The sequence below is a fragment of the Gordionus sp. m RMFG-2023 genome, chromosome 1 (genome assembly GCF_954871325.1).
Source record: "Gordionus sp. m RMFG-2023 chromosome 1, tfGorSpeb1-WG-v2, whole genome shotgun sequence".
NCBI lineage: Eukaryota > Metazoa > Nematomorpha > Gordioida > Chordodea > Parachordodidae > Gordionus > Gordionus sp. m RMFG-2023.
The window spans coordinates 38,256,995-38,273,681 of record NC_088775.1 but is presented as its reverse complement, the minus strand read 5'-3'; the positions used below and the strand labels follow the sequence as shown (position 1 = coordinate 38,273,681).

The window sequence follows — 16,687 nt, the reverse complement described above, 5'->3', positions numbered from 1 at the left end:
GATATAGAGATATTTATAAAATTCCTGGCATGACATATTATATATTTGTTTAACCATTAGCTCGGCCTCTAATGTTGTTAAAGCAATCCGATTACTCTCTTTTTCCAGGCAATCCTCATCAGGCTAAAAATAGGCTCGGATGAGGCATTAGAATGAGGTAAGGAGAAGACATGCATATTTTTTCAAAGCATGGGGATATATCCTTATTACGAAAAAATTCTACCCATTTCTCTTTTGCTTTTAGACCTTCTAACTAAGTATTTTGGCATATCATAAAAAATTGAGAGAATTACAATCACAAAAAAGACATCAATGTCTTTAGGTATTTTTAATATATTTATTAAATTATAAAAACCATCAATTGATGGTTTCTATTCCAAAGTCATAATATTTATACATTTGTAAATAGAGTTATTTAAATCAAATTTCGATTGTAAATATTCCAAAATTGTTTTAATAAAAATATCTGCTTCATATAAAAATGTATTAATTAGAGTATTATTTGAGCATTTTAATATAATATTTTTATCAAAAGCGCCATAAAATTTATTATCAATTTTTAACTAGAAAGATGAACATAGCTGTAGCATGATTTTGTGAATCTTTTTTAATAAAGAACATTCTGATTGCAACTGAATATTAACTGCATGAAGTAGATTTCCTACATGTGAAACGAATCCCAAATATGCTTCTGCCATTTCATACTCGAAAAAATTTTTCAAAAATTTAGGACAGCTTTTAAAATATCTATTTAAGAAGTATTTTTTTAAGGGTTTGTAAAATTTTAAAATTCTATCGATGGCAGGTATTAATGATAACCACCTGATAGGTATATATCGCAACAACTCACCCATTCCAAGTCATACCACTACACCAACACTTTTAATTCATTAACTCTTTTAGTTGATAAACTCAATTCGTTAAAACATTTCATTATAATTATTTCGAACATCCACAGATAATACATTCATTGCCTTCATGTAGTATATGGCATATACAGCCAATTGGTATTAATTCATTCTTGTGCTGCCCCAATTCGGTAACTAAGCTGACATGCAAATCATTGATAACCCTGAATCAGCTATATTTACTATTATGTGGCTAGCTACATTGTTGAATTTTCCACTATCCGAGGAAAAAAATTTTCAAAAATTTAGGACAGCTTTTAAAATCTCTATTTAAAAAGTATTTTTTTAAGTTTGTAAAATTTTAAAATTCTATCGTTGGCAGGTATTAATGACAACCACCTAATAGGTATATATCGCAACAACTCACACCATTCCAAGTCAGACCACTTCACCAACTTTTTTAATTCATTAACTCTTTTAGTTGGTGAACTAAATTCGTTAAAACATTTCATCACAATTATTTCGACATCCACAGATAGTACATTCATTGACTTCTTGTAAGAATTATGTAGTATATGGCATATACATCCAATTGGTATTAATTCATTATTGTGCTGCCTCAATTCGGTAACTTTGGTTTTTGACAAAATTTACAGAGGCATTATCAGCGCAGAAATCTGACATGCAAATCATTGATAACCCTGAATAAGCTATATTTACTATTATGTGGCTAGCTACATTGTTGTCCACTATCCGAGGTAAAAATTTTAACAGTTTTATTGAAATGTTCTTATTCTTGTTGAAATAGCGAAGGATCGAGGGAAATGTTTTAATATTTCCCTTATTCTAGAAATGACCAGCCTCCACTTGAGCGGGAGGGGTAGAAACAGTTTGCATCCTTTTTTTGAGGGGGTAGGGGGTAAGCTGCTTTAATGGGGGTAGGATAAATTTTTTGGCGGGTTATCTATTAAATTTTGAAATGAAATAGGACAAAATTTAATGCTGTAAAAATTAATACTTATAGCATTATTATAATACAATTCATCGACCAAATCTATATATTGCAAACAATCATACACATTGTTTTCCAAAAAACTATCCTTTTAAATGTAATTTAAAAGGTTTAGATATTTCAGCAAGCTCATAATGCCATAATAATTAATTCATTGTAAATAATGGATTTTTTAATTGAATTTATTTTCTAAAAAATAAATTCTTTATATTCATAAAATATCTATAGTTGGTAGTAGAGATAGATTAATTTAAGTTATTCTTTATAAATTCTTTGAAGCAAAGGTTTTTGAAGGGGGTTTGCATCCAGTAAAAATCTTGTCATGTAGACTGGAATTGACCTCTAGGATTCAGATGCTAAAACACTTGTGATAGCCTTGCTCATTTTTGTTCTGCCACAAGTAAGGTTTGCACTTATATGGAGTCGTTATATATCATAAGAAAAAGATTCGACCCACATTGTGATGATATAGCTCTGTGAATGTTGAACTACATGATAGATGTATACGATTTCCGCAAATGTAGTTGCATATGTATTATTTATTATTTTTGAGAATAATTTTGTATTGCAATAGATGTTGATATACTCCCCTGTACTGACTTATATGAATGAAAGATTTATCATTGGATAAAAATAAAACAGGATAGAAAGAAATACAAACTAGACATGTTTTTCGAATAAATATTTAATATTTTAAAAATATAAAAATAATCAATTAATGTCTCTCAAAATTATTATTTATATATTAAAAACGTTAAAATACTATTAAAATACTATTAAAAAAAATTGCGGGAGAAATTAAAAAATTGCTGTAGATTTTTGCGGAAGATTCCAATTGCGGTAGTTTTGCGGGAGAGAGATGTCTGCGTGTAAACTAAAAAATTGCGGGAGTCTCCCGCTGATGGGGGGAGACATGGCAACCCTGTGTATGATGTGAAAGAAGAAAAAGAAATAAAATATTTAAAAGTGTGAAAAAATCTATTCTCAAATTATAATTCAGAGCTTCTTTCTTTTCCTTGACAGTTGGTGCCGTTTATTTTTTTTATTCCCAACGGAGAAGATATCTGGGAAGTGGACGACGCAGTGTACTAATAAAATATACAATCACGGTGGAAAAAGGAAAAATTTATAATCGAAAGTAAAATATTTTTATTTATTGAAATTTAATGTTTTAGCTAACAATTTTGTTAACAATAATAGCTTTAGCATATTTTTTTTTGATTTAGTATTATAAAGATTTTTATAATAAAATTTTTAATAAATTTATTATAAATACACAAAAATTAGAATAAATTGTGAGGTGAATTAAAATAAAAATTGTTTAACAAAAAAGTTATAAGATCTTATAATTACATAGAGATCAGAAATTTATCTCAATGTATTTATTTAGTATTAGTTTTAAGTCTAATATTAAGTATTTATATTTAGTATAAAAAAAGAAATAGTAATAAAGAGGCGAATAAAATAAGATTGATAAAACAAGATTCTGAAAAAGAAAAGGATGAAATAGATAAGAAATTGAAAAAATGAGAAAAATAATGAGAGAAGAATGGGAAAATGAAAGAAATAAGATAGAAGAATTGGAAAGAAAAAATAAAGAAAAATTGGATAAAATTGAATTTAAAAAAAAAGAAAAGGAAATATTAAGAGTAGAAATGACGGAAATGAAATAAAGATAAAAGAATTGGAGGAGAAAAAAAAATAGAGCGAAATTATGAAAAAAATATAGGGGAAGATAAAGATAGAATGGAATATAGAAGGAATCAATAAAATAGGGAGGTCAAAATAAAGCGTGTTATAATTGTGGAATATATGGTCATATAAGCATAGAATGTAATGAAGGAATAAACAAAAAATTACAGCTGAGTATGAAAATTGTGGAAAGTTTGGTAATCAGGATAAGTGTTATAAAAATCAACAGGGAAATTCCAAAGCATTTCCAGCGGTGGAATATAGAAAAATGTAGGAAATAATATTTATGAAAAAAGAAATGTGGAAGATATAACATGTTTTATGTGTCGTAATATTGGTCATTATGCGAGAGATTGTATAGTAGGATGACTGTATGATAGTGAAATAAAAACATTTGGAGGAGTTACATCAAAAAATCATTTGGATCAATTGAAGGAAAATATGTGTAAAAATAAGGTAAATGATCATAATGAAATAGAAAGAAAAAAATGAAAGAAATGGAAATAACACTTACGGGATTTATAAAAATATGTTGGAAAATGTAACACAAAAGAATATACAAATGAGTAATTTACCGATTTGAAAGTTGGAAGATAATAAAAATTTTGATCAATGTCAGAGTAAAGGTTTATGTAGGAAATAAAGGAATTTTGATGTTATTGGATACAGGGGCAACAATATCTGTAATGGGGCATGATGAATTTTACAAATTATGGCCGAATGAACTCATAATCAAAATTAATATGAGAGTAAAACAATTGAATGGATCGGAAATTATGGTATTGGTAAATGTACCGGTATTAATAAATAACGAATTAATAAATTTGGATCTTTGGATATTGAAAGAAAAAATTGATACAGTTTTGGGATGGAATTGGATATCAAAATTTGTAGAAAATATTTTGTTGAATATATTTCAGGGGAAAAATGAAAATTGAAGTATTAAAAAAACCTGTATAAGAGGTAGATGTTAAAAACTCGGGAAATAAATTAATGAAAGAAATTTTAGAGAATATTAAAATTGAGAGTATGATAAATAATAATCAAAGAATTTGTGATAATAAAGAAAATAAATTTTTGGAAAATAAAATCTAAAAAGTGGTGAAATTAAAAATGTATTAAATAATTCTGAGGAAATTCAGAAAAATGAAGAAATTATGAGTGATAAAATGGGTCAGGAAAAACTTGATATTTTGGATAATAAAATTGACATAAGTATAATACCTAATATTGAAATTGAAAAAAATATTGACTTGAAAATTGATAATATTTCAGTTGATTTGGAAGTTGATTATATTTTGGAAAATCCAAAAATTGAGAAAAATATTGACTTGGAAATTAATAATATTTCGTTTTGGTTGATTAAAGTTGATAATATTTAGGGAATCGATGATGAAAATTTTAATTTGGAAATAGACAATGAAATAATTTCAGGGAAATCGAGGATGGTGAATAATTATATAAAATGTGATGAAATTTATAAAGATACAAATTTGGAGAGGGAAAAATTAGCAGTATCGAAAAATTTTCCGGTGAAATTGGTGAGAAAAATTAAAAAATGAAAGTGTGGTAGAAGAAGGAGAAGTGAATTTAGTTCTACTAAGGAATGATATGATTGATTTAAGGAATAAATATAAAAATTTATTTGATAAAAAATTGGGTTGTTTTATAGATTATTAGGTAGATATTTGTTTAAAAGAGAGTGGAGGATAATAAAGGGGTCAAAAAGCATGAGGGAATTGTAGAAATATATAATATATTTTATTTGAGGGATAAATTGGTTATGGATCGCTTAGTCCAATTGTAAAATGTTAGATGAATTAAAAATTTGATAGTTTTTGTGGAATGAAGAAAATAATGTATTAAATATTAATATTGTAAATTTTGATTAATTTTATTGTTAATGAGAAAATTGTAAAAATTAAATGCACACGTGCAGTTGTTTTATTTTTTTAAAAAAAATGTTATAGTAATAAAATCATGAAGTCAAATATGTGCAGGGTTGGGCAGTATCGCGGATATTTGTATCTAAGATACAAGATACTTTTGTATCTTTTTTAAAATTTTGGAAAGTATCTTGTATCCAGTATCTAAGATACATATTATTTAAAAGTATTTGTATCCTAACCAACTTTGTATTCAAAAAGATACAGATACTTTAAAAAAAATTTATATTGGTTAATTTAAATAGTATTAAAATTTAAAATGATATTGATTTAAGATTTAAATAAAAAATTTAATCAAAATTTAGACATTTTAAGATAATTTTTGATATATGACGTTGGTCGTCATATAGCAATTTGCTAACAATTAGAACTACCATATTTGAATCGTTTTATATCTGTCTATTTTAAAATTATGGAAGAAGAAAATAGAATAATATGTTTATCTTCGTCTTCAGATGATTCTTCAACCGAAAATTATAACAATAAATTTAAACTAAGCATACTTAATGGCAATTTTTTTGAAGTACTTCAAGATGATCATAATAAAGAAATTCATCGTGACTTTGGTATTGACGAAAAAGTTATAGCAACTATTACAGATAACGGCTCTAAGAAAGCTTTCAAGGAGTTTGGATATTCTATGGAAGCTGTAGAGAATGACTTTGACATCAATGATGATGAATGTATAGAATTCGAAATCATTGAAAGTATTATTTAATACTTCTTTAAAATTTATTATGATATTGTAAATTTAGTAAAAAATTTTATTCAAATAAAATTATTTATTTGTTTATTTAAGGGTCTAAAGAAGCCTCAATAACATTGCCTCAACACATTCATTGTTTGTGCCATACGATAAGTCTAATTACTACAACAGATGTCGAGAGAGCTATTAAGGATTCTTCTAACATTTCTAAAATTCATCATCCTGCAATAGCTAAATGTACTAAGCTATGGAATGCAAATAATAGGCCTAAAACTGCAGAACTTATCAAAGCAGTTTTAGGAAAACAATTAGTTACACCTTGTTGCACTAGCTGGAATAGTTTGTATGATAGTCTTCATATTAAAATTTAAAGGCGAACTTCCTAAATTATGTCAAAAATTAGAATTTCCCAAATTAAGAGATATTGAAATTCAATATTTAGAAGAATATTGCAATATAATGGCCCCATTGGCTATAGCGATTGACAAAATACAGAGTGAAATCAACTGCTATTATGGAGAATCAGCTCCAATTTTAAATGTCGTTAAAAAAATGATTTTGATAACAATTTTAAAAGTGCATTTTTGGCCTCATCCCTATTTTAAAAATCGTTGGATTGATGGTGAAAAAAAAAAAAATACCTTCAGGATTTGTTATTACATGAAGTTATTGTTTTTAAAAATAATATTGAAATTAATACTTCAACAAAATCTTCAATTGATAAAGATGATGATTACTTTTGCCTTAAAAGTACCACATCCAATTCTAATAATTCAATAAATGATATGAAATAAGGTTCTAAATTATATGAAAGATGACAGGCGGAGTATAAATATGTTAAATAGTTATAAATATATAAAAGAAATATTTATTAAATATAACACAATATTACCCTTCTCAGCCCCCATTGAAAGATTATTTAGCTTTGCTAATATGGTTAATAGACCAAATCGTCAAAGATTGAACGATAAATCATTTGAAAAATTAATAATATTAAAAAATAATGCTGATATATGATGCTGATTATTATTATTTACTAATTATATAATTATTAAATGGAATATCGTATTATCCTTTATAATAAATTTGTTATTTTCTACTATTTATTTTAAATATTTTTTTATAAATTTATATTGTAGATAAGAAAATAAAGCTTTATACATTTTGATTTTGACTATTTAAAGTTTTTTAAAAAAGTATCTTGTATCGTAGATACTTTTTTTTAAAAAAATACAAGTATCTTGTATCTTATTGAAATTTTCTAAAGTATCTTGTATCTTAAAAACAAAGTTTTATAAAGTATCTGTATCTGAATACAATTTTCTGAAAATTTGCCCAACCCTGAATATGTGGGTCAATTGGTTATGGTATTAGAAAGGTCATTGTATTAAAGTTTAACTTGTTTTAATTTTTTTTATTTATTGTTGATAAAAGAAGATGGGAAGATAAAATATTTATATGAGTTGGGATTGTAATAAGTTTGTTAATATAAAGTTGTTGGTTATAAAAAATAATTAATTATTAAAGGATTAATAAGTAAAAAAGGATGATCATAAAAAAAAAATTGTAAGCGGTGTTGAGAAGAAAAGAAACATAAATTGCGAAAATGCAACTGGTAGTGAAATATAATTGGAAATATAAGGTAAGAGAAGAAAGAAACAATAAAGTGAAAATATTAAGATTGTTGTTTTGTGTAATGGTTTATTATGAAAAAAAAGAAGGGGGTATTGGGAATATGTTGTTAAAGTGATTAAGTTCTTGTTATAAAGAAAAAGAATAATTATCTGGGATTGGGATAATGTTAAAAGGGATGAATAATAATTACATTTTGGATTAATTAATAAAATTTTGTTAATTGAGATCAGAAATTTTGTGTTTAATATATGAAGTTTAGGATTATGATTGATAGAGAAGAAATATATTTAGGATAACGTAAAAAGGAATGAATAATGATTACATTTTAGATGTAATTTAAAAAAATACTTTGTGTAATATTCTGTGTAATCAACTCAATAAATTACAAAGATGTAATAGATCTATGATACATTAACCATTAAAATTTAATAATAATCAACAATGCTGGATAAGGATACCAAGCTTAAAATAGAATGATCATGACTGACCAATGATGCAATGGATAAATCAACCTATGACTCATTAATCAGGATAATTTTTGATAACAAACAAAACAATCTTGTAATTAAATATCAAATCGTCGTATACGTCAGAAATGAACGATACAATAGTACAATAGTAATGTCAATTAACAACAATAACATATAGATATCAAGAAAATATCAACGATATGAAGTTTCGCTCAACGTCGATTTAAGAGAACATCAACGATATGAAGATTCGTTCAACGTCGATATAAGAGAACATGAACGATATGAAGTTTCGCTCAACGTCGATATCAAGAGAATATCAATGATGCGAAGTTTTGAATCATAAGAATCTAAAAAAAATAATATTCTTAAATTATAGTTATGATGGTAAAATGTGGCATGTACTACCTTGAAAGGGTGTACATGTTGTATTATAATAAATATTTATTTATTATATAAAAAATAATTGATAAAAAAAATAATATTAAAAAGAAATATATTAGATTTTTTTAAAAATCGGCGATTATTTTTTATGTTGTATGATGTGAAAGAAGAAAAAGAAATAAAATATTTAAAAGTGTGAAAAAATAGATTCTCAAAGTTCTATAATTCAGAGCTTCTTCTTTTCCTTGACACATATAAGCCATAGGTCTTCGCTTAGAATGTAAAATCGTTACAACATGCGTCCTATGTGAAACCCACATCGATAGTCACTGTCATTTCTCAAAAGGCAGATTACCAAGACACCATGCTATCAATTCAATGATCAACAGAACCTTGAAATCCTCAAATATTTCCTCTACCCTGGAACCATCCGGCCTCAGCCCCGACAATCAAACCAGACCTGTTGGTATGACGCTAGTCCCTTGGAACTAAGGTCTACCTCTCACCTGGGATTGTGTGGATCGTTTTGCCAGATCTTTTTCCTCAAACTCTATCACGAAAGCCGAAAACACAAAAACAAACAAATATAGCAACCTTAATAATGTTTTGTTTGTTCCGGTAGTCTCAGACACCTTTGGATCATTTGGACCCCAAGCCCTAAAATTATTCAAAACAATAGGGCAAAGGTTACGTTTAATCACAGGTGATCCAAAAGAAGGCTTATACCTTCGACAGAGAATATCAACTGAAACCTGTCGTTCTAACTGCATATCCATACATGGGTCATAAGCCCCGTCGATCATACCTAATTTAAAAAAAAATTTTTTAAATTATTTTAAATTTTTTTTATTTTTATTTCCCTTTTTTTAATTATATATTTTTATATCGATAATAGATATAGTACGTTTTATAAATTATGATCATTTATAGTCATCATATTATCAATATTTAAACACTTTCATTATAGTTTTAACATATAATGTTATGGAATATATTTTACAGTTTATGAGTACTTCTAATGTCCCTAAAAATTTTCACAATTTTTATTTATAAAAAATATTAAAATTTTCTGATGTCCTCGCTACGTCATGTCATCGGTACGTATTTATTTATTTTTGTATATTTTTTCTGTAAATGAACTTCTTTTATAATATCAGACCTCTTAATCAACTCATTATTGATATTTCGGTATATGAAATGGATATTTTACCATTTATTGATAAAAAATATGCGATTTTCATAAATCTTTTTAAAAATATTATAGAAAATAACTATATCTATTTTAGTTATCTTAAAAAACATTTTATAACATGGAAAGACTATTTTTATAGTATCAAATATTTTAATGGTAGGAAGGAATCTATGATAAAAGGAAACTGCACATATTTATGTCAATTATTTTAAAAAAAATGATGCCAGTTATATTGAAGTATATATTATAATTAATATTCAGAATAATACTAGACTAGATATTTTAGGGTAGATTATCAATATATGGAAGGTTATATCACATATGAATGCTAATGATAATTTAACATATAATATTTTTAGCTGATTCATAAAATATATGAAAAAATATATGTATTGATGATAAAATAAGGTAAATACAAGAATAATATTCATTTTTTAATTTAGTTCAAGATATATATATATATTATAATAATAAAGAATATTTTATATAAAATAAATACGGAATACAAAATATGATTATTTTTCATTCTTTTCTTTCTTCAGTAAAAAAAGAATATTTTAAAGATAATATACAAATCAATTTTAAATAAGCATTTATTTATGTTACTATTATTTATATTTTATTGATATTATTTATTTAAACATACCCATTTAGACCTGGATCTTACATGATAGTTATACCAGACAATGTTTTAAATATCCAAACTGTGGACATTTATCCAAGTGTATTAATACTAGTACGTATTACTATAGAAAAGCACTTATATACTCCTCTTCAGATTTTATTACAATAAAAATAATAATAAGTTCTATTTATTATTTTCTTTTTCTTCCTTTTTTCTGTTCCCTTTCCATTTTTATAGGTAAGATGCTAATTTGGGTATATTCACAAAAATGACCCTATTAATATTTTAGCCAAAATAATATTATATAAGCCTCGAAATTTGGAAAAATATAGGTCCAAATATTTTTGCCATCTATGAGAAAAATCTTCAGTCACATATTATTTTGGCTAAATTCTTAATTGGGTAGTTTTTAAAAATCGTCCCAAATCAGACTTTTTAACAATCCTCCCCCCCCCCTTCCTATCTTTCTTTTCATTATTGCTCTTTTCCTTTCTTTAACTTTTGCTTTTCCCTTTTCTTTCCTTTCCATTTCCTCTCCCTGCTCCTTTCCAAATTTTCTTTCCTTTCTCCTTTCTCCTTTCCCATTTTCTTTTCTTTTATATATTTTTTCCTTCTTTCCCCTTTTCTTTTCCTTGCTCTTCTTTTTCCTTACCCTTTTTCTTTCCTTTCCCCTTTTCTTCTTTTTTTTTAGTCTATTTTTTCTCTCACTTTCCCTTTTTTAAAATTTTTTATTTCACTTTCCATTATCCCGTTTCCTTTCCTTTTTTTCCCTTTTCTCCCTCTTTTTCATTTTTTTTCTATTACCTACTTTTTTATTTCACCTCACATACATATAATAATATTTTTGTATTAGCAAAAATATTTTATTTTAAAAATAAAAGATATGAAATTTAGTTCTTTTTATTGTAAATAATGACAAGAATATAATTGGTAGAGATAATTTATTATCTGAATATTTTAAAACAAGTAATCCATAATGTAATTACAATTAATGAAATTGAAGGAAAGCCAAATTACAAGGTAAAATTTACTAGGTTACTTACGTCAAAATAGAAACATTAGTTAATTTTAAAGCAAAAATCACTTTAAAGGAAAATGCAAAAGAATCATTCTTCAAACATTCGGTTTTGTTAGCGCTGAAATAAAATTGATGAAACTATAAATAAATTAGTAAAATTGGAAATAATTTCGTATAGTTGCACATATAGTTCCTATTTAAAAAAGGATGGGAATATTAGAATCTGTGGGATTTCCTAAAAGATGAACAGTAAATCTTTAAATAAACAGTATCACTTCCCAAGAAAAGGAACACATTTAAAAACTCATTTATTCAATATCTACCATCAAATCGAATTGGATGAAGATCAAAGAGCAGTGGCGTAGCTAGGAATTTTCCTTAGAGGGGGTCCATATATAAAAGTCTGGGGGGCGAAGCCCCCAGACCCCTCTTTTACGGGCCTTCGGCCCTTTTGCCCGGCCTTCGGCCGGGTTTATCTTAAAAATCATATTGGTTTTTCTTATAATATAAAAGTCCTAGAATTATTAATTATTTTAATTAGTGTTGTTAAACGGCTCGACTTGAGCTGATTTTTATAAACAGCTAACTCAATATTTTTGCCAAAAAATATTGTTCAAGCCTAGAGATTTCTCGAATAATATAAAACTTGTATCTCCATGAGCAAAATTTTCTGGCTAATATATTGAGTTAGCCATATCGGCTAAAATTGAGCCACTAATTTTAATTAAAATAACACATTGACACAATTTTATTGATATACGTTTCATTTTATTATACTTTTAGAAGTTATTTACAAATAAAAAGCGATTATTTAAAATATAAATATTATATTGATTTAATTATAAATATTATATTGCTTTAATTATAAATATTATATTGCTTTAATTATAAATATTATATTGCTTTAATTATAAATATTATATTGCTTTAATTATAAATATTATATTGCCTTAATTATAAATATTAGTATTACACATATAAATTGCTTTAATTATAAATATTATATTGCCTTAATTATAAATGATATATTTTATAATTAGTAAACACATTAAAACTATAGATTAAAAAATAAATGTTTTTTTTAAACTGTAAATTTAAATCGATATCCTTCAAAGTGAAAAAATCAAAATTGTGTTGGCAATATTTTTTTACCAATATATGATAGATGTTTAAAATTAATATTGAGAAACCTAGGCTAATAATCATAGATGACATGTTAGCTTTGGAACCAACTTTTGATTATTATAAGTATAAAGTAATAGACTATATCACTTGTAGTAGGTGATGGTTCTAAATGATCTAGTATAATTGGTTGTCTATTATCCTTTAGTTTTCTGGAGTATGTGGGAATTGCTAAGATTTTAAATAAATATAATTTAAATAAGACTAATACCTGACATGAGTGGAACTTCATTTTCATTTAAATTCTCCCTAGATTTTTTATATATCTAAAATTTTAATGTAAATATTAATAAGTAATTGATTACATTACATTTATTAGATAGTGATTTGTTGTGACTTAGTGTATTTTTTTGTTTGTTATCACTATTTTTTTTACCCCTTGGTGTGAATATTAATTGAGATATTCCTATAAAAATAAATTAAAATAAAACAACATATTAGATAACCTTTAAATTCTAAATTGATACAGCCTATAATATTTTGTTGACTACTATCATTCTTCTTCAATGTGATACTTGATATACCTAAAATTATGATTTAAATATTTAAAGGTAATAGTTAACATTACTTTTACTAGGTAGAGATTTGAAGTGATCAAGTGTATTTAGCTTATTTTTATCATAATTTTTTATAGAGTATCTAGGTATTTCTAAAATTTAAATGAATACATTTAAATAAGGTCATATAAGTTCATAAAATACCTGAGGTGAGTGGTAAATTGTTGCTTATGGTATCAAGTTCATCATTAAAATTCTGATTTTCTATATTAATTGGTGATTCATTTAAATAAGGTCATTATAAAATACCTGATGTGGGTGGTAAATTGTTGCTTATGGTATCAAGTTCATCATTAAAATTTTGATTTTCTATATTAATTAGTGATTCATTTAAATAAGGTCATTATAAAATACCTGATGTGGGTGGTAAATTGTTGCTTATGATATCAAGTTCATCATTAAAATTTTGATTTTCTATATTAATTAGTGATTTGGTATGTTCATTTTGTTGACTATCATCATTTTTATTAAATGTAATACTTGATATATCTAAATCTATAATAAAAAATATTTAAATCTTAATAGATTATATTACTTGTACTAGGTAGTGATTTTATATGGTCTTTGGGTATATAAATGAGTGTATCAAGATCATTTTCTTCCCTCCTACGTTTGGGTATATCTTATAAATGTCAAAATATTTTGGTTAGCCAAAATTATTTAAAATAATAAATTACCCAAAGTGGTTTGTACTGGCAATTTTAATTTAGTTAAAACTATGACTAGGTGTTTAATTTTAAATTCTAAAATAAAAATAGTTAGCTATTAATTTTAAATATCTTTTATATTAAATGTTATTTTGACCTGGTGTACTTACATCATCCTTATTATTTTCAATAGAGCCTATAATGCATAAGATATTAATTAGTACACTGGATTAAATATTTTTTAACCTCGTGTATTTATATCATGCTTATCATTTTCAACAGGGCATAAATTGCATGAGATATTAGCTGGTAAATTTTTTTTGTTACTTAGTAAATATTTTCTAATGTCCATTTCCTTCAATCTTAAAGTTCGTAAATAGGAAATAACAATCTTTATTTTTTAGTCATAAATTTAATCTCTTTAATAATTTCATTTATAAAAATGCTACAAAATATAAACCAAATATATATTATTAGAAATAAAAGCAGAGAAAGTAGATTATGCACTATTTTCATATTATTATTTTCGAACCATATCTTCGATAAATTATAATAAATATTTTTTTAAATATGATAAATAATATATTATTATATTTTATTAGATTATTATCAATGACTTTAAAATAATATACAGAATAATTTATATATATATATAAGTAATAATATCCTTCCACAAACATCAAAACCAGAAAAATATAAATATTCATGGTATTTATTTGATATAAAGTCACTTCTGAGTCTTTTGAACGAATAATCTAAAAAAATTGCTCTGAGGGGGGGGGGGGGGGGGTAGATTATGCACTTTTTTATTTCATATTATTATTTTCGAACCATATCTTGGATAATTTATAATAAATATTTTTTTAAATATGCATAAATAATATATTATTATAATTTATTAGATTATTGTCAATGACTTTAAAATAATATACAGAATAATTTATATATATATAAAAGTAATAATATCCTTCCACAAACATCAAAACCAGAAAAATATAAATATTCATGGTATTTATTTGATATAAAGTCACTTTTGAGTCTTTTGAACGAATAATCTAAAAAAAATTGCTCTGAGGGGGGGGGGTAGATTATGCACTTTTTTATTTCATATTATTATTATCGAACCATATCTTGGATAATTTATAATAAATATTTTTTTAAAAATGCATCAATAATATATTATTAAAATTAATAGATTATTATCAATGACTTTAAAATAATATACAGAATAATTTATATATATATTTAAAATTAAAAGTAATAATATCCTTCCACAAACATCAAAACCAGAAAAATATAAATATTCATGGTATTTATTTGATATAAAGTCACTTTTGAGTCTTTTAAACGAATATTCTAAAAAAAAAAAATTAATTGCTCTGGGGGGGGGGGTCCAAACCCCCGTAGCTACGCCACTGTCAAAGAGATATATGGTGATCAAAACTCTAAATGGATTATATCAGCATAATTGACTACAATTTGGAATTGCTTCAGCCCCAGCGATAATTTAACGTGCCATGGATTTACTAATATAAGATCTACCACAGAAATTTATTTGGATTACATAATAAGTGGGTCGATTGTAAAAATGCATAGAATGGTATTACTAATGTTGTAAATGTTAGATTTAATTTGCATAAAGATTTCTTTTGGATTTTGTTGTACTTTATAAGTAATTTGCATAAAGAATTTTTGTGGATTTATTGTTATAACGCGTGATAAAAAGATTATATTTGAATAGTTATGATTAGTTATAAGAAGATTGAAAAGAGTATAAAAAGGCAAATTTTTACGATACAAATAATCTTTGATGTTTTTTTAAATTATTAATTTTTTTAATTATATTTTATTTTATTTTATTTTTTTATGATTTTTACTATTATAATTTAGTTAATTTGATAATGTTATAATTTTAAATAAAGGATTAAAGTTGATTTTATGATTTCGTGATTCCTAATTATTATTAATTTCCTTTTTATATATATATTTGTTTTCTATTTTATATTTAGGTTTTGATGCACAATGACAAACCTGTCGTTGTGACAACTAATATTAAGAGACAACGGAATAATTAAATTTTGATATATAAAAATTTCGGAAGAGATAGAAATTCCACAAAACTAATAAAGAAGGGATATCGCTTACTACAGAACATTTAGATTCAATATCGAAAGCACCCACGCCATAAAATATAAAGAAGGTTCAAAGTTTTTAGGGTTAATATGCCTAAAAATAAAGAATAGAAATGGGAATTAGACCAAAAGGAAGTGATAAAGTTGTTGAAAAACACAATCATAAAGACATCGATATTGATATATTATAATCCAATGATGCCCATAACATTAGCAATAGGCGCTTCAAATTATGGAATTCATCAGGTATTATCTCACTCTATTTCATTGAATAGTGATAAAACAATTGCGTTCTTGTCAAGAATGTTATCGGCTGCTGAAAAAAACTATAGTCAGGTAGAAAGTGTTATTAGTAACCTTTGAACTTAAAATTTATAATGATTATTAATAGGCAATAAATTTTCAATCATACTATCCTATCCTATCCTATCCTATCAAACACTGGGGAGACATCCCACAATTAAGTGCCCACTCCACCACCCATAGAGGACGTCTCCAGTGCAGTTAATTTTCATTCACTGTTAGCAAAAAATATACGCTACTGTCTGGGCCCGTTTAATTTAAGAGGGATGACGGTATCTCTCCCCTCGTGAATGAGCAGAGATTCACAAAAAATTTTGATAGTAATTTACCCTACTATC

The 16,687-nt window shown here is 25.5% G+C and overlaps 1 protein-coding gene across 1 annotated transcript; it reads right to left on the bottom strand.

Moving 5' to 3' along the window:
* Window positions 1-12,692: 12,692 nt before the first annotated feature.
* LOC135925169 (dr1-associated corepressor homolog) lies at window positions 12,693-14,266 on the bottom strand. Its single transcript, XM_065460385.1, has 11 exons — window positions 14,161-14,266; window positions 13,945-14,010; window positions 13,803-13,889; window positions 13,622-13,762; window positions 13,517-13,576; window positions 13,412-13,471; window positions 13,279-13,359; window positions 13,157-13,234; window positions 13,021-13,116; window positions 12,922-12,976; window positions 12,693-12,881 (listed from the first exon to the last, which is right to left on the bottom strand). Exons 1-10 carry the CDS (start codon window positions 14,264-14,266, stop codon window positions 12,969-12,971), a joined length of 783 nt encoding a protein of 260 aa, XP_065316457.1. The 3' UTR covers window positions 12,693-12,881; window positions 12,922-12,968.
* Between the last annotated feature and the right edge of the window lie 2,421 nt (window positions 14,267-16,687).